General features: G+C 32.0%; 1 protein-coding gene across 3 annotated transcripts in view; it reads left to right on the plus strand.

Moving 5' to 3' along the window:
* LOC143064660 (uncharacterized) overlaps positions 1-20114 on the plus strand; it is a 65324-nt gene that overhangs the window by 11490 nt on the left and 33720 nt on the right. For 2 of the 3 annotated variants that reach the window (XM_076237645.1, XM_076237642.1), the window contains exon 2: positions 12354-12499. Coding sequence is in view for 2 of the 3 variants with exons in the window: in XM_076237642.1 (XP_076093757.1) it covers positions 12362-12499 (138 nt within the window). In the remaining variant the exon portion in view is untranslated. Of the gene's footprint in view, positions 1-5977; positions 6200-12353; positions 12500-20114 lie in introns of those variants that run through there. The other variant, XM_076237644.1, reaches the window with a different exon arrangement.

The raw sequence follows: 20114 nt of genomic DNA on the forward strand, positions 1-20114 counted from the left end.
ACCGTCTATACCATGTATACAGAGAATAACATAAATTCAAAATAAAAAGATGTGGTATGATTGCAAACGAGACAACTATCCACCAGAAGCAAATGACAGATGAAAGCAACCATATGTCACCATACAGCCCTCGACAATGAGAAAATCTATACCGAATAGTACTCTCTAAATGGTCTCGACACAAAACAATTCAAACGAGAAAATAAGTCATCTTGTTGCTGTAAAGAGTTCATAACAGTTGTGTTTATGAGTAAAATGGTTTTAACACAGTATAATCTTGTAACTGCTTTCTTTTGCTTATAATTACTGCGCTATGTACATTGCTGTATGTGAGTTTGATTTTTCATGAAAAGAGAAAAATATTTTGATAAAGAGAAAACAGCCTAAACATCAGAAATTCATTTAATTTCAGTTCTGTTCCAGTTTTTCTTAAATTTTTACATTTCTTCACATGCATGTAGAGGACTGTAAAGGGTTACGACCTACATATAGGTTTAGTATCATAGACTCGAACTTTTAATTTTCTTTAAAAAATATACAGGTTACTGTTATGGTGACTTTTGCGTGAAATTTTATGGATACAAGATCAAGATACCGGCACTACTAAATTATCGAAATTTCCAATAATGGTAGTATCGGAGTATGATATATAATGTTTAACGAAAATTGATAGAATTTTTCCTTACATACTCAAGATTGTCAAAGATGTAGTACATAATTATTGTGATGTGCTAACAATATGAAAAACACAATGATAGGTCACCGAGTTTGTTTTCAAGCTATACGCTGTGAAAATATGAAGCATTTTGTATGGATTAAACAGAGGCGATCAGAGGCATTCATTGGCAATCATTGGCACTCATACCACATCTGCTTATTTGTATGTACATTTGTTTCAAATATTTCTGTGTCAATGATGTTTTAGACGGCCATGATATAAATGAAGCGAGATATAAGGCAGTTTTAAAATACGTATCAGAAATACAGGTTCATCTTCAATTTTCAAAGGTCAGACTATAATACAATGCATTCAATATCATTTTAATTTCTAAGCTATGTTCATGATCGATTTCGTCTTAGCAGAGGTTCAGTGCCAGCGAGGCGAGTAATTTTCTACATATTGTCAGCTTTATCATTTTTCGTGCCATTAAAAGTAATTGAATATCCTGTATTTACAACGAGCGATATATGCCTTAAATTAAGATCAAATGCTGCATGACCCCCTCCTAAATTATTAAAATATTCCCAGCGGCATTAACCACACTGGCCATGATATCTCAGTGTTAATAAGGTACCAGGGTTAACATTTCAAACATTTGTATTAAGGGATGACCAATTGATTTTCAGGAGGGGTCAGGGGGGGTGTAGAAAAATAATATTCTTAGACTAATTTCCTAATAAATAATTATGACCTAGGCAGGATGGAAAAGAATGATCTGCAACACAAAATACAGGAAATAATTGTGTACAAAAGTTGAATAAATTATCAAATGGTCGCCCTTTTTCAGTAACTGTATATGGAGAAAAGGGTACGTTTTTATCAGTTTTCACCTGGTGAGATTATACAAGGTGAAACGAGGATTCCACATGGCCAAGGTGTTAATTTATCTTAATTGCCTTCTTAATTTATGACCTAATACTATGTATATGAAGTGAGCCCCGCTTATTTATCTAATTTATTCTTCCCGTTTGGTGAACGATCTCAGCGTGAATTCGTGACATTTAAAGGTACAATTAATATAAAGCCAGGCGGCATTTCAGATCGTATATTACTGCAATAAACAACACAGCAGTAGTCCGTTTTAAAATCTTTTAATGTGTCAATTGTTAATAATTAAAGTTGTCTGGTCAATATAAATTTTACATTTTGATTCAAATGAGGCTCATGTTGTTAGAAATTAATGTAAACGCAAAAACTCAATCAGATGCTTGTTTTTCCAAGTCTTAATGGTCACTGCTTACAACCGTTAGCCCCCAGTTGATAAACTCTCGAGAATTATCGCGTGATTTCATAGTTTTGCTAATTAGATTAGACATGCGCAGTTAAATGTGAAACTGGTGTATTACACAATTTATTTGTGTTGATTAATCCGTATATATGAAAAATACAGATTTTAATATATATTAGCTTGGTTGAAATTTTCATCTTCTTAATAAAATCACAAGTGTCTGAAGCTAATATTATATGTAAAAATTAATTTTAATGTGTTAACAAAGGTCATTAACTTAAAAGGCATAAAATATTTATCAAACCATGGAAGTATATGTATACTACTATATTCAAGTCAAATGTTGTTGTTAAAATCTATTTTTTCACTCTTTTGGTCTTTTGGAAAATGTAGTTTGTGCTGTATTTAGACCCCTCTACAACCAAATTTGTTACATGCACACATATAAAAATTAGAGTTTTTATATCAATAATTATGACATCTTGGATGGCTTTTTTAAATTTTGCTTTGACGCCTTCCGTCAATGAAAGTTTGTAAAAGAAAAAATTACAATAGCCTTTCAAGACGTCACAGTTATTGTACCAATATACATGGGTAAACCTACAAAAATGTAGTTTTTAATCAGGAATATGTTAGGGCTAAGCTTTTAGATATGCTTCTCTTGGTTACGACTGCATATTGTGTAAAAATGTATTGCTGAGTAAATCCTGGATTTTTTGGCATATTTAGACAGAAACATAAATTCAAGACTTAAAAATAAACACTGATGTCTGGCATGGGTATTGGTTCTAATCTTTACATTCAAATTTCCAGACATATTGACAACATCATGAAAAAAAAATTCCAGTATCTTCTTAGCAGTGAAATGATTTTAAATTCTAGAATTCCAGAAAATTTTGGCAATGGTGAAAATATTTTCATGGAATTTTTATTTCACAAATGATGTCTTTCATAAGGCTTATTTCTGGAATAGCATTGTTTTGTCAATAATAATAAAATCACTAATCTGTCATTAATCAATCACTAATCCATCAGTAATCGGTCTTAAATCGATCAGTAATCTAATCAATCACTAATCGATCAAACTCCTGAGAGAGTTTGATCGATTACTGATCGATGACTTCAAGTCATCAATCGAGTACTGATCAAATATGATCGATTAGTGTTCGATTACCGATCTGATCGATTAGTTAAGTCTGGTAATGAACATCATACGAAACTCTGAATTATACACACAAGAAACTAAAATTAAAAATTATACAAGACTAACAAAGGATATAGGCTCCTGGCTTGGGATAAACGCAAGAATGTGGCTGGGTTTAACATGCTTTTTGAGACAAGCATATCCTTTACCATGACATTCCCAATTTTATTTTTATAAGTTGAAAAATATTTTCTTAGAATACAGTATTGAATGTACTGAAGAAAATGTTCTGATCATCAATAATAAATTAAATATTTGATATTATTATTAGACTTCCTGTAAGAAATTCATTTTATTTTAAGACTTCTCTAATGAACCAAAAAATGTATGAAGGAATTACATGGTGTTGAATTATATATTTATAAAACGTTGTCCATCCTGTTGCACAAATGATTTGATTTCATTGTCAGTTGTTGCACAATTATGGTAGTGGTAAATGTGCTGAGGCCAAGCTTAATTAAGGGGAATAGCTTTAACACAATGTCTTGACCTTAGAAGCCATTACATCGTTTGCTGTCCAACTGTTTATGTATGAACTTGCATTATTCAGGTTACATTTTTTTGCATTTATTCAGACAGACAGGGGGAAACAAACACACAAGATATACATATAAAAAGAGGATGTGGTATGATTGCCAATGAGACAACTGTCCTCAAGAGACCAAAATGACACAGACATTAACAACTATAGGTCACCGTACGGCCTTCAACACTGAGCAAAGCCCATACCGCATAGTCAGCTATAAAAGACCCTGATAAGACAATGTAAAACAATTCAAAAGAGAAAACTAACGGCCTTATTTATATAAACAAATGAACGAAAGACAAATATGTAACACATAAACAAATGACAACCATTAAATTACAGGCTCCTGACTTGGGACAGGCACATACATAAATAATGTGGCGGGTTAAACATGTTAGCGGGATCCCAACCCTCCCCCTAACCTGGGACAGTGGTATAACAGTACAACATAAGAACGAACTATGTATTGTATTGCAACGGTCAAAAATAGCAAAGTTTGCTGTGGTGATAACATTTAGGTTTCAAAGTTGGTGTCTGATTTTCATTCATCAATGATATTGGTGTAGCTTCATGGACTTTTATTAAACTTAACTAAATAATATGTTATGAAAAAAAGCGATTATTAAGAGCAAAAATTTCTAAATTTAGTGTTTTCCTCATAACATAATGAGAATATGTAAATGATTGTCAATGAGACAACAACATGTTTCTTACCAAATGAGGATTTAATGACATTTTTTTTTTTGCATACTTGAAGTTGATTCACATAGGATTTTTCAATAAAATGCTAAAAATATGCTTTAAAATATACACAATTTGCGAAAAAAATAAATTTCATCAAATAAATTCGAGTCAGATATTCTTATGAATATCCTTTTCATATTGGATGCAAATTTTATAAAGTCTGAAGCAGACACTTTGTAGTCAAAGCGTTTCACCTGAGGTACTACACAAGCGTCAAAAGGCGTCATTATGGAGTAAAGGGGGTGGCGTCAAAAGGCGTCACTATGGAGGAAAGGATTAACTGATAACTTAATTTTGGCATTTAGGATTTGGATACATATACTCAGGTTTAAAAAATTAGAGAACATTGATAATTTTGTCTAACCTTAGAGAAAACTTCATGGCCTAGAGATAGCATACTAAGGAGCATAAACAAAGATCCAAAGTCTTAAAAGGACTTGGGAGTCAATTTCACAAAAACATTAACGACTAAAGTTGATCGTAAGCTTTGTACAATTCCTTATTATATACTAAGGATCAACTTTTGTCATATTTTTTTGGGGAACTCAGTCCTGGTACTCACAATTACTGGAGGCCAGTTCAAAGCACAATTTCAACTATGAACGATGTTTTCACAAATAAATATTCAATCAGTAATATTCCAAAGGGTTTAGCATTAAGATTTCTTAGGCAGCCCAAGAAAAGCATGACCTTGAGCAAGTAAGATTTATAAGTATATGGATGTCGCACACCAAAATTGTATTTCTTGTTCTCATTGGAAATTGAATGATTCATACTGCAAATTTGAAGAAAGTGAACCCTAGTTGAAAAAGTTATTAATGAATAAAAAGTTTCACAAAAGGCCTGAAAAAAATGTTTGATGTCATGCAAACCTAGACTTACATTGTATAAGGTACAGAAAGAACATATATTAATAACATCAGTTGTTTGACCTGTTAGTCAAATGCATTTTGTTAAAAAATATTTTTTCACTCTTTTGGTCTTTTGGAAAATGTTGTTTGTGTTGTATTTAGACCCCTCTTCAACGAAACTTGTTACATGCACACATATAAAAATTGCGGTTTTTATCCAACGCAATCATAGGTTTGAACGTTGTTTTCATTTAGACTTGTTTATAATACATATATATATAACATATAAAGCCTGTGTAAACATTTTTTTTTCATTCAAAGATATCAAAACTGGTATTGAATTTTTCAGGAAGCGCACCGGTTGGTTATTTCTAGTAACCGTTTAATATTTTAAGCAGTAGGTTACTTAAAAAGGTTACCTTGAGAGATTTTGATCCTCGGTTTAATTATTGAACAATTTTCTCATATTATACCAACATTCCTATTAATCATGCTTAAATTTCCACAAGCGGGTTCTGGTGTTATAATTCTATTGTAAAGCCAAGGACTACACTACGCAAGGTTTGAAGGCGGAGAAGTTGCATTACCTGGGTCGACAGGTAATCTGAAGGTGTAAGGCTACTTTTGTAAATCATAAATCTGTTTGTACAATGTATAGTTATGTTTACAGAGAAACTAGGTCACATGATAAATCTTAGGTAGTCTGTTTCAAACTGTGTATTGCCTTCACTTCACAAATTGATGTGAAAGAAATAACTGTTTTGATAAAAAAATCTTGTGTGTAAATGTGCCTAAATTAATGTCCGAGATTTCTCGACATTTGTAGCAGAAAGATAGGATACAACAAAAAATGGTGGTTTTAAGTTGTTGGACATTAAAATTCTGAGACACAGAAGATATGGATAGACAGTTGAAAGGAATTCAAGTGAGTGTATCACGTTTATTTTGTAATGAGGTAAAAAAATATCTGTGGAATTTTTTTTCCTTTTACACACTGGTTATAATTGAATGCAAAATAAATCTTAATTAAACACATACTTCTATATATTTAGATTTGAAATACATTTAATTTCCAAACTTTACTGTATTTATGGCCATTGAGGTAGAGAGACAGAACCTAGGAAAACTTTGCATATAGAAAAATTTAAACTGCACTTCTGATTTGTCTGATAGTACAAACCCAAAATTAAGTGCAGTATGGTTTAACATGATGGCATTATCAATGGGCTCTTGTAATGTTGTTTGGAAATTTTTCTCATGCATCAGAACAGTCATTTTAGCTGGTATGATAAATGGCATTTTAGGGGATACAACAATTCATGGACTGCGGCAAAGCTGAGGTCAATAATTCCTTATTAAGTTGATGAATGGGTTTGATTAATTGCAAAAATTTAAAACAATTAAAATGTTTCTATTCAAACCAATTTTTAGTCAAAAATTAATTTAAATAAACCATTCATAAATTACTTTTTGGCAGGAATTTATTGGTTTAAAAATAATGTTTTTTATTGTTTTATTTTCACAAATTTTTGCAATATAACAGCGAAGGCTAATAAACTGTTTGAATCAAAGGTCAGCAAAACAATTAAAAAGACAAATTAGGTTGCCTTAATCAGGATGCCCATGGAAGGGGCGACTACAATTTCAATATTGTAACATTTTTAACTTGAAAGCCATTTAACTGCGACAAGATTGTCAATTTATGCCCTGTTTATCCATAGATTGCTCTCTGCCAGGTGACACCACTTTTTGGGACTCTGAGGCCTAGCGATCAGTAAGTTCCTCAAAAGGATTTTAGATGTCACAACAGTTGAGACTATTTATATAAGCAAATGAATCTGAGCACTTTAAGTACTTTTAAAAAGATTTGATAATTTACATATATTGCAATATTCTGAGTCATGAAATAACCAAATTCTGAATAGTAATGGACAGAAAAAATGAAATCATTCATAACAGGGTAAGATTCTGTTGTTTCTTTTAAACATCTGTTTTAAAGCTTTAAAAGAATTGATATCTCTACAACTCGTATTGAGGAAGTGCCCAGCCTGGCAAGCATATGGTAAATTGTATTTTAATACTTGCCATATCATTGAGTTTCATTTCAAATAACAGTGATATACACACATGTATATATATGTATGAAATAATGCTTGATGAATCATGAATCTGTCTCTGGACATCATAAATTTTTGTTATATGTCAATTCTTTAATACTGCTTCATTAATCCTTTTTATGCTCCCGCCCAAGTTTTTCCCTAGTCCATCTGTATGTCAGTCTGTACATCCTAAAGTTGATTTCTGTTCTCTAGCTTCCACCAAATGTTATGAAACTTAAAAACAATGCTTATTTCCACCAAACACAGATCAATTTTGAATATAGCTGGCTACGCTTTCACTTTTCTAGAGTTATGTCCCTTTAGAAATTGAAAATTTCTGAATTTGCCCTTTATTTACAAGCAGGGCATCAGTGTCCCATGGACATTTTTTTCTTTTATTTTATAAACATTTGATTCTATAGAAAAGTTTGGGAATTTTTGCTATAGAAAAAACAGAACTAATCAGCTCAATAAAAAACATCTTAGTTCTGATGGAAATGATTACTTTTGTAATCTTGTGAGAATCATTTTACAGCTGCAATTTGTTAATTGAATAAAAGAAGTTGTGTTTAAAAAAGATCTCGCAGTATTCTGTTTTCCAACTTGGCCATTAAGATAGTTTTTATACGACCGCAAAAATTTTAATTTTTCGTCGTATATTGCTATCACGTTGGCGTCGACATCGTCGTCTGTCGTCGTCGTTGTCCGAATACTTTTAGTTTTCGCACTCTAACTTTAGTAAAAATGAATAGAAATTGATGAAATTTTGACACAAGGTTTATGACCACAAAAGGAAGGTTGGGATTGATTTTGGGAGTTTTGGTCCCAACATTTTAGGAATCAGGGGCCAAAAAGGGCCCAAATAAGCATTTTCTTGGTTTTCGCACTATAACGTTAGTTTAAGTGAATAGAAATCTATGAAATTTTGACATAAGGTTTATGACCACAAAAGAAAGGTTGGGATTGATTTTGGGAGTTTCGGTTCCAACAGTTTAGGAATTAGGGGCCAAAAAAGGGCCCAAATAAGCATTATTCTTGGTTTTCGCACAATAACTTTAATATAAGTAAATAGATATCAGTGAAATTTAAACACAAGGTTTATGACCAGAAAAGGAAGGTTGGGATTGATTTTGGGAGTTGAGGTCCCAACAGTTTAGGAATTAGGGGCCAAAAAGGGGCCCAAATAAGCATTATTCTTGGTTTTCGCACCATAACTTAAGTATAAGTAAATAGAAATCTATGAAATTTAAACACAGGTTTATGACCATAAAAGGAAGGTTGGGTTTGATTTTGGGAGTTTTGGTCCCAACAGTTTAGAAATAAGGGGCCCAAAGGGTCCAAAATTGAACTTTGTTTGATTTCATCAAAAATTGAATAATTGGGGTTCTTTGATATGCTAAATCTAACTGTGTATGTAGATTCTTAATTTTTGGTCCCGTTTTCAAATTGGTCTACATTAAGGTCCAAAGGGTCCAAAATTAAACTTAGTTTGATTTTAACAAAAATTGAATCCTTGGGGTTCTTTAATATGCTGAATCTAAAAATGAACTTAGATTTTGATTATTGGCCCAGTTTTCAAGTTGGTCCAAATCGGGGTTCAAAATTAAACTTTGTTTGATTTCATCAAAAATTGAATAATTGGGGTTCTTTGATATGCCAAATCTAACTGTGCATGTAGATTCTTAATTTTTGGTCCCGTTTTCAAATTGGTCTACATTAAAGTCCAAAGGGTCCAAAATTAAACTAAATTTGATTTTAACAACAATTGAATTCTTGGGCTTTTTTGGTATGCTGAATCTAAACATGTACTTAGATTTTTGTTTATGGGCCCAGTTTTCAAGTTGGTTCAAATCAAAATCCAAAATTATTATATTAAGTATTGTGCAATAGCAAGAAATTTTCAATTGCACAGTATTCAGCAATAGCAAGAAATCTTCAATTGCACAGTATTGTGCAATAGCAAGAAATTTTCAATTGCTCAGTATTGTGCAATAGCAAGAAATCTTCAATTGCACAGTATTGTGCAATAGCAAATATTTTCAATTGCACAGTATTGCGCAATAGCAAGAAATTTTCAATTGATTGGAGTTATCTTTCTTTGTCCAGAATAGTAGTTGAGTCAACTTAAATCATTGTTTTATACAATATACAATACGTATATTCACTTTTACTTCCAACTGATAAATTAAAACAATCTTTACCATTCAGTGATAACAAGCACCTTTTGTTACATTTTAATATTTTATGATGTATTTAAATGAGTAGTTATTGTTGCAAACTCCATTAGAAATTTGAATTGAGATCAGTTTTGGTAAAAGGGAAAGGGGGATGTGAAAAAAAAATGGGGGGGGGGGATTAAATTTTTCTCATTTCAGATTTCATAAATAAAAGGAAAATTTCTTCAAAAATTTTTTTGAGAGGATTAATATTCAACAGCATAGTGAATTGCTCAAAGGCAAAAAAAAAATTTTAAGTTCATTAGACCACATTCATTCTGTGTCAGAAACCTATGCTGTGTCAACTATTTAATCACAATCCAAATTTAGAGCTGTATCCAGCTTGAATGTTGTGTCCATACTTGCCCCAACCGTTCAGGGTTCAACCTCTGCAGTCGTATAAAGCTGCGCCCTGCGGATCATCTGGTTTCAAGTTTGTATTTTACTCAAATTTTATGTCACATAGGCTTGATATTGTGATTCCATGTTTAGGCATTACCTTTTCTATATTCCTTAGATAAATGGAGATCAAGTTATATCTACTTAGAAACTTAAGAATTTAATGATTTTTTATAACTGAGGAAAAACTACCAACACAGTGCTGATTTTGACCAGAGACTAGACTCCTTGTTACTACTAAAATAATAACGATTTTCCATATGAACAAAATATTTAAAATTTGAATTGGGCTACAATTTTTCTATATTTTTGATTGGACTGTTGAGGTATTGCTCCCACTGGCGTTAGTGACGAAAGCCCACTACTGGTGCTGGAGATGTGGGGAGAAGAGGTGTTGATTATGGTTCACAATTAACTGATTTAACCATCAATTTACTTGCAAATTTTTATTTGGTTTATGTTTGAGTGATAATTTCTATTTGTTTGAACTTATATTTGAATCATCAATATGAATCTTCCTACAATTTCTATCATAGATTTTGTCCATCACCTCGTTTTTTTTCTCACTTGAATTTTTGAGTTCATGATTCAGTTTGGTCCTAATATAAAATATATACAATAAATCAACTGTACATGTATTTAGGGTGAATATAGGTCATGATTCAATGGTCAATGTTAAGTTTGCATATCTACTGGTAGGGTTGTTTCTCAGAAACTATTAAGAAATGCATCCACTATATTTTGACTACTAGATTGATTGTAAGGTACCAGTACATAGATATAAGAAGATGTGGTATGAGTGCCAATTCTCCAGTCCATCCAAGTCACAATTTGTAAAAGTAAACCATTATAGGTCATAGTTTGGTCTTCAACATGGAGCCTTGGCTCACACCAAACAGCAAGGGCCCCAAAAATGACTAGTGTAAAACCATTCAAACTGAAAACCAATGGTCTAATCTATATAAAAAACGAGAAACATGAAACATGTCTATCTGTTGAGGCTTCTCTGACCGTGACACCATTTTCACGTTTAGTTCCTTTTCTAAGATACTGTAACTAAGCAATAGGTTAACTTTGTACAGCATAAAGAATTATTTTAAGGTGTAAACTTCTGACAGGATTCTTATGACCTCTTTCTCACAGATCATTGAAAGAGTTAAATGTATGTGATACCTTGCATGTATCTTTTGGTAGTAAATATGATACTGTTTTTCCCCCCAACAAAGCTAATATCACTCAATAATTACAATTTTCATACAAAATTGGACTTAGTAAAGCTACTTAACATAAAGAATACTTAGTGACAGTATCTCAAAACTAATATTTAATTTCTCAAGTTAAATCTTAATCAATACAGATGAAAACATACTTATCCATATGGTGCAATATTAGAAAGTTGAATTGCAATGGAAAAAGGAATTATGTTTATTATGATACGATATTATGTAAAGTTACTGACAAAGTGGGATCAAGGAACATCAATAAAAATGGAAAGTCTTGTAATATACCAAACTTCATAGAAACAAAGAAAGTTAACTTCTGTGTGCTCTCATGGCCTCTTGTAAGTTATAATGATTATGTGAAAATTGCTGAGCTAACAAAAAATTAAACTATGCCTTAAATTTTAATCTGCTGTTTTTTTGTTTTTTTTAAATTCCTCATAAACATGTTCAGAAATGTTTCTCCAAAAACTTAGATGAATTGAGGTTTGTTTTTTTAAATTTAATTACCAATACAATTCTTGTTTGTTGGAAGCTTTCAGATTTTAATGAGTCTGTTATGGTTTACTGTCAATTCAGAAATTATTGTGAAAAAAAATAGCAATAATAAATGCATGCATGCAATAATTTCTGAATTTACAGTATTTGAAATCTGTGAAAACTTGAGTCCTATGATAATATGTTTAACACTCTGCACTCTGATGTATGAAATGTTATTTCAAATTAAAACTTTTGAAGGAAATAAATTTGAAGTTTGGAATTTGATATTCAAAATGTTTGTTTTTATGTTTTTAGTAAATAAATGCTTATTATTGAAACTAAATCACTGCAGAACTAGTACTGGATACCTTTATTTAAACATCAAGACAGTTGTTTTTAAGGGTTTTTGAATGACATCTTTATGGTGCATTTAAACAAGTTTCCTTAATTAATACTTTGTCAATCAAGTAGTTATTACATACATATAACATATTATAAGTATGTTATTGTTTGCTGACACATTTAATGAAAGCGGAAAATTGTGTGGTGGATCACATTTTATAATTTGGGAAGTGTTGAAAGATCCTGACCAAGAGAAACCATTAAAAATGAAAGAATGTTTAGAAGTTAGAACTTGGTTAAAGTTTTCATTGATATATTTTCAGGGGTGAGGATGGCAAATATAAAGATAGAGCCCCTGCCAATGGATAGGTATTCTCCGCTGACTATTAACGTTAATGCTATGGATGATGATAAAGTCCAGAAACAATTGCTGAAAAGACAGAGAGAGAGCAAGTCAGATAAATTTCATGTAAGTACAAATGTATATATCAAATATCTTTATTCCTAATTAAAGGGCCCATATAGATCATATAAATCAACACAAATCACAAAAGTTCATACAAATTCACACAAACAACAAATGCAATCTATTATGAATACTGATTAGTAATCTCCTATCCACGAAGTTAAAGGGGACATAAGCCTAGGTTTGCACTCGATTGTCTGTCCATCCATCAGTATGGCAAATTAGTTTCAACACTTTTTTCTTCATGCTTGAAGATTTTGATTTGATATTTGTTGCATTGTATTATCATGACAACTAACAGTTCAAGTTTGAATTTTGTTCCAGTCTTATGAGTTTGTGCAGAGTTATGGTCCTTGGACTTAAAAAATTCATTTAAATAATCAGTTTTCAACACTTTTTATACGACCGCAAATTTTGAAAAAATTTTCGTCGTATATTGCTATCACGTTGGCGTCGGCGTCGGCGTCCGGCGTCCGAATACTTTTAGTTTTCGCACTCTAACTTTAGTAAACGTGAATGGAAATCTTTGAAATTTTAACACAAGGTTTATGACCACACAAGGAAGGTTGGTATTGATTTTGGGAGTTTTGGTCCCAACATTTTAGGAATTAGGGGCCAAAAAGGGCCCAAATAAGCATTTTCTTGGTTTTCGCACTATAACTTTAGTTTAAGTTAATAGAAATCTATGAAATTTTGACACAAGGTTTATGACCACAAAAGAACGGTTGGGATTGATTTTGGGAGTTTTGGTTTCAACAGTTTAGGAATTAGGGGCCAAAAAAGGGCCCAAATAAGCATTATTCTTGGTTTTCGCACAATAACATTAGTTTAAGTAAATAGAAATCAATGAAATTTAAACACAATGTTAATGACTACAAAAGGAAGGTTGGTATTGATTTTGGGAGTTTAGGTCCCAACAGTTTAGGAATTAGGGGCCAAAAAGGGACCCAAATAAGCATTTTTCTTGGTTTTCGCACCATAACGTTAGTATAAGTAAATAGAAATCTATGAAATTTAAACACAAGGTTTATGACCATAAAAGAAAGGTTGGGTTTGATTTTGGGAGTTTTGGTCCCAACATAATAAGGGGCCCAAAGGGTCCAAAATTAAACTTTTGTTTGATTTCATCAAAATTGAATAATTGGGGTTCTTTGATATGCTGAATCTAACTGTCATGACTGTGTATGTAGATTCTTAACTTTTGGTCCCGTTTTCAAATTGGTCTACATTAAGGTCCAAAGGGTCCAAAATTAAACTTAGTTTGATTTTGACAAAAAATGAATCAGTTAGGTTCTTTGATATGCTGAATCTAAAAATGTACTTAGATTCTTGATTATTGGCCCAGTTTTCAAGTTGGTCAAATCGGGGTCCAAAATTAAACTTTGTTTGATTTCATCAAAAATTGAATAAATGGGGTTCTTTGATATACCAAATCTAACTGTGTATGTAGATTCTTCATTTTTGGTCCTGTTTTCAAATTGGTCTACACTAAAGTCCAAAGGGTCCAAAATTAAACTTAGTCTGATTTTAACAAAAATTGAAATCTTGAAGTTCTTTGATATGCTGAATCCAAAAATGTACTTAGATTTTTTAATATGGGCCCAGTTTTCAAGTTGGTCCAAATCAGGATCTAAAATTATTATATTAAGTATTGTGCAATAGCAAGTCTTTTCAATTGCACAGTATTGCGCAATGGCAAGAAATATCTAATTGCACAATATTATGAAATATCAAATTTTTTTTAATTAGAGTTATCTTTCTTTGTCCAGAATAGTAAGCAAGAAATATCTAATTGCAAAATATTGTGCAATAGCAAGATTTTTTTTTAATTGGAGTTATCTTTCTTTGTCCAGAATCAACTTAAATCTTTGTTATATACAATATACAATGTATATTCACTTTTTACTACCAACTGATAAATTAAAATAATCTTTACCATTCAGTGATAACAAGCAGTTTTTTTACATCTTAATATTTTATGATGTATTTAAATGAGTAGTTATTGTTGCAAACTCCATTAGAAATTTTAATTGAGATTAGTTTTGGAATAAGGGAAAGGGGGATGTGATTAAAAAAATTCGGTTCAATTTTTCTCATTTGAAATTTCATAAATAAAAAAGAAAATTTCTTCAAACATTTTTTTGAGAGGATTAATAGTCAACAGCATAGTGAATTGCTCTAAGAGAAACAAAAATTTTAAGTTCATTAGAACACATTCATTCTGTGTCAGAAACCTATGCTGTGTCAACTATTTAATCACAATCCAAATTTAGAGCTGAATCCAGCTTGAATGTTGTGTCCATACTTGCCCTAACCGTTCAGGGTTCAACCTCTGCGGTCGTATAAAGCTACGCCCTGCGGAGCATCTGGTTAGTCATGCTTGAAGATATTGACTTGATATTTGTTACATAGTTTGCACCATGACAGGTTATAAACAAGAAGAGTTAAACCTTTGAAACAGAATAGAATAGAATTTTGTGCCATGATCATTGCATCTCCTTTGAGCATTTATACAGTCATTTATTGGTCTTAAAAGGCCAGCTTGTTGACTTGATAATTGTTTTGGCCAACCACAGTTGTCCGTTTGTCAACCAATAAATATTAACTTTCCAAATATTGTTTACCAACCGAGATCCAAGAGAGATGTTGACTCTACATCCTCCATTATATGAAATAAAAACTTTAATTCAAATTAGTAAAAATGACATTAAAATACATATTTATATACTTATTCAAGTCATATATCATATATAAAAGGCACATATTATATTTATACTACATGGCCTCCTGTGCTAAATATCCCCCATGGAGATCTTGAGATGGGCGCAGGTATGATTAACCTTTGATAATATTTAGCACCAGAAGTGGTGGTAACCATGTCATTCAGTATGGGGATCTTAGTGTTTTTAACACTTTGAAGAGCTACATAGGTTAGAATATGGTCGGTAGCTCACTGCAAATGCTTACAAGTGTTAATTGATACAAATAAGTAAATGTGAATGAGATGACTCTTCCTTGTTCTAAATGACGTAGAAGTAAGTAACTTTAGGTCACTGTACTGCCTTCAACAAGGTCCAAAACCCATACCACATAGTAAGGACATATCAAACACCCAGCTGGCATGTTTGGCTATAAATGATTAGGAACCAAAACAGTCCATTAGAATAAATGTATTTCTCTTCTTGAGGTAAGACCTTATTCATTTCTTATTACTTTATTTTAACTTCAAAATTAAAAAGGTTTCCCATCTGTATTAGTATGTATATATGCATTTGTTTAGATAAGCTGAATTAGTTGCAATTTTCTAAAAGTTTTGTCTATTATCTTTAAAATGCTATGAATAGAGAAAATCTGACAGGGGCAGAAATGTTGAGAATGTTGAGACCAGCTGTCAATTTATGTACGACTTCTTATAAGAGTTATTGGCCTTAGTTATATGTTTTAATTTTGGTCTTTTGTTTTGAAAACTGCAATAGATACAGAGAAAATTATGTTTTGAAAATGATTAGCAAGACAATAACTTCAAATAAGTCAACATGGCTGAAATCATCAGACAACTCTTTGTAAGAGTTATTGCTCTTTTAATGAAGATTTTTACTATTTTTTACCATGTTTGAGGGGGGATAGGACCTTTATCAGGACTCCGGGATTGGGTATTTTTAAGTTCTGGATTTCGGGATTGACCCTTTTGGGATCCGTGAATTCTTTTTTCAAATTTCGGGATGTCAGGATTTAAATTTATTTAAATTCGGAACCTTAGGATTTCATGTTTTTAAGCCCAGGATTTAGGGATCAGGACCCCTCCTACCCTCTATGTTTACCTTGTATCTTTAAAACTATAAGAGATAAAAAGACTTTCATTTGCCAAAATGATCAATAAGTCAAGATTTTCAAATGAGTCAACATGCCCTAAATCATTATTGACTCCTTGTTGAAAATATTGCCCTTAAATTATTTCAGGAATATATGTTATTTAAAACTGTTGCAGAAAAGATATCAGGAGTAAAAAAATATATATTCAACAACAAAGTTTGAACTTCAAGCATTCAAAAATAAGGATCTGGTTTTAATTGAAAAAAAAAATGATAGACATTATAGACGCAATTATCCTTTCAAATTAGTTGTGAAATATTTTTATTCCTATGTTATATAGAAAACTTTTACTGATTGATATTTTCAATATTTATTTTTTCAAATGTTGATTTAGCTTGGAAAAGAATATTTATGAGTTTGAATTATTTTAATTTGAATAAAAGCATTATCAAATTTACACTGTATTGTCAACCTGACTATCTATACTATTTTTGTCCTGGAAACCTCATTAACTTCCAATCAACTGTATTTACTCAAGGATTTATTTCTGTTTGCATTATTTCTATTGTATAATGTTGATGGAGTTTTATTATCCTGAGAGTGCAGTATGGTATATCCACAATGTCCGCAGGGGCAGATAACATCACATTGCAATACTGCAAACATTTTTCAATAATATGCATGCACAATTTTGCTATATACCGGTATAGTGATTTTTTTCTCTCTCAGTGCTTTATTTCTGATTTGATGTTTTATGTTGGATCTTTCGTATTCATCAGTTCCATTTTCTTGTTATATTATTCTTTGTATAATAAAACAAATTGTAAAAACTGTTATTTCCATCATTTCTGATTTGGATAACAAATATAAGGTATCAACTTTTTTCTACCTGCAAAAACAATATTGTTTGCTACCAATGTTATCTAGGAACTCTATTTGAGGAGGGGGGGGGGGAGTGCAGTGCTTTATTTTTGGTAAAGGGTTACATTACCTTTATTTCATTGTTTATATAGTTCAGTAGTCGTGTAGAAGACATTGATGTGAAACAGATGTACATGTATTTATCACAATCAAATTCAGTAAATCATCACAATAAGAATTAGTTGAAATAAAATGGTTCAATGGATGATGACCTCATAATTTTTTTTTCATTTTGGTATTTAGAAAAACTTATTTGTACTTTCTTAAAATTTCATGTGGGTTAAAACCTACCCTTCTCTCAGAACATGCACGTTTTTCAGAAACCTGGTAGAAAAATAATGGTTAGAAAATACAGTAAAAAATCTTGATATTAAATATGATACATTTGAATGGTTGCATAAAAATTGTAAAGTTTTGGAATTTTTCATATTTCAATTAAAAGTTGTCCAAGTATTGATGTTGACATTACATTTTGTTTGTAGTTGGATAGGAATTGGGAAACGTTTTTGGGATACGATTGCTTTTAAGCAATCTGTAGACTTTTACCGTTGACTCAGGGCTCATTCCCTCACGTCAACCGTTTTATTCTAAACATTCAGCAACATCTCAGATTCTTATGATTGTCTTGCTTTAAAAGGTAAAAACAAGCAAAAGGATTGAACATAAACAACTTTCCTGTAATGTTCTTCTCATAATCTTCATGTTTGATTATATCCTTGACTTATATGCGTGTTTTTAACAACACGGAAAATCAGAATTAAGCAGTATTTATATTTAGTGTTTTTATAAATTTAGAAACACGTCAGAGGGAATTCCCCAGTTTTGATAAATGCGAGAGTTCTTTGAATTCCGATAATTCTATTTCTGTCATATAAGAACTGAAGTGGAGTTTTCTATATTTTACCGTTATGAAACTGATACTGTACTCTCATAAAGAAATTGAGACTCATTCATCATATCATAAATTAAATAAACGTTCTTGTTCCAAATCGCAAGTCGCGGGGTTGTTTATGTATTAATGCGCATGCGTATAGTTTTCTTGATTTCAAGGGGTATCAGATTGAGTGGTTTTTCTGGATTCCCCGCTTATTAATTAATTTGAAACTCATTGGATTCTTTCTATGTCTGCCTGCTATTGAGGGTTTAATATTGTTGTTGCATAATTTAAAATCATATGCATAATTTAAATTAAAATCAATGAAGTTTTACCTATAACACCCCTTTAGCCGAAATGGAGTCTTCCATATTATCGTTTCGAGTTGTCTCCCTTTCAGAAGTATTTCCCGTCAAGAAAAAATTAACTCGTTAGATGTCGATAAACGTCGTATTATATTAAGAACGATCTCAATTTAAACAGAGGAGTGTGTACGGAAGGATTCATGCCCACTAACCCAAAGAAAATTAATAATTAAAGAGTTAGAAATGGGGTTCCTCCTAGAATTAACGGTGATAAGATACGAAGTGAATAGTCCGAGATTACTGGGTACAAGTCAAATCGGCATCTAGTCAAATCGGCACCTATTTAAAAGTCAATTCGGCATCCAATAATATTTGATATAATATATGGGACTGGGAAATGGGGTTCCTCCTAGAATTAACGGTGATAAGATAGGAAGTGAATAGTCCCGAGATTACTGGGTACAAGTCAAATCGGCACCCATAGAAAAAGTCAAATCGGCACCTGGTTAAATTGGCTTCTAGTCAAATCGGCACCTATTTAAAATTTAATTCGGCATGCAATAATACTTGATACAATATATGGGACTGGGACTATTTAAGTTTGTAATACACCTTATCGCTATTTGTCCGCCATTACTGGATATCACACAGGTTCCCGTAAAATTTTGACGTCATAAAACAAAATATCTGACGCCACAATGGAAAAGTGATTGTTGTATGCGTCAAAAGTTCAAGCGGCCGGGTCAGCCAGGATTTGTGTTAAGGTGTATTTAAGTATACTAGCATAAAAGTCCACCACGGTCCCAGCTTGTCTGGCAAATTCGCCGTCGGACATCAGAGTAATCTCGAACTATGAAGTGAAATACCTTGGCTCTCTCTCTCTCTCAGTGACTGCTGTGGAAAGTAAACTTGGAATTGATAGCACACAAATAAAACACAATAAGTACATTGCTCGTACACTTGTATCCGGGATTAGCTATTTTTAAAGTTGAGTGACTATTCAGATTTATATTACCTTTGCATGTGCAGTTGAATTAGTTTTGAAAATAATACTATCCAGCTGTACCAGGCCTTGCGGTCATAAAACTTTCGAGTCAGTTTTTTTGTACTCATACTCGAAAATCAACCAATGAAATTGCTTGATTTCTTGTTTCGAGCATGATTTTTGCAAAGTTTTATGCCTTCAAGGCCATAGTCCAAATAATTATGACGTCTTGGAAGGCTATTATAATTTTTTTCTTTGAAGCCTTACTTCGACTATCAAGGCCAGGGCTGCCAAAAATGCGTGAGACTCACGCATGTTCATGCTTTTTTGCAGCAGTATCCTTGGATCAATTTTTTCCTCTTTGATCTTTTCTATTTTGGCCAAATCTCACGAATTTGCTTAATGAAAAGTTGGCAGAACTGCTATACATGTGTCAATGAAAACTATATGGCAATCATATCCCTCAGAGCATTCTGCTCTCCTCAGAGCATTCTGCTCTTTGATTTTTTTTTCCCCAACAATATTTGCAATTCAATTTCATAGAAACCAGAAGGCTCTGCTCTATTACTCACAATTCAGTGGCTTGAATTTTTACATTGTTGAAGTTTTCAATATTCAGATTTTGTTGAGTTCAAGAAGAATTCATTGATATTTAGTATGCAGTTTCAAAAGCCTTCCGATAATTCTGTATTGAAAAGATTGTGACCCTCCCCTTTTAAA

Source organism: Mytilus galloprovincialis, chromosome 2, assembly GCF_965363235.1.
Source record: "Mytilus galloprovincialis chromosome 2, xbMytGall1.hap1.1, whole genome shotgun sequence".
NCBI lineage: Eukaryota > Metazoa > Mollusca > Bivalvia > Mytilida > Mytilidae > Mytilus > Mytilus galloprovincialis.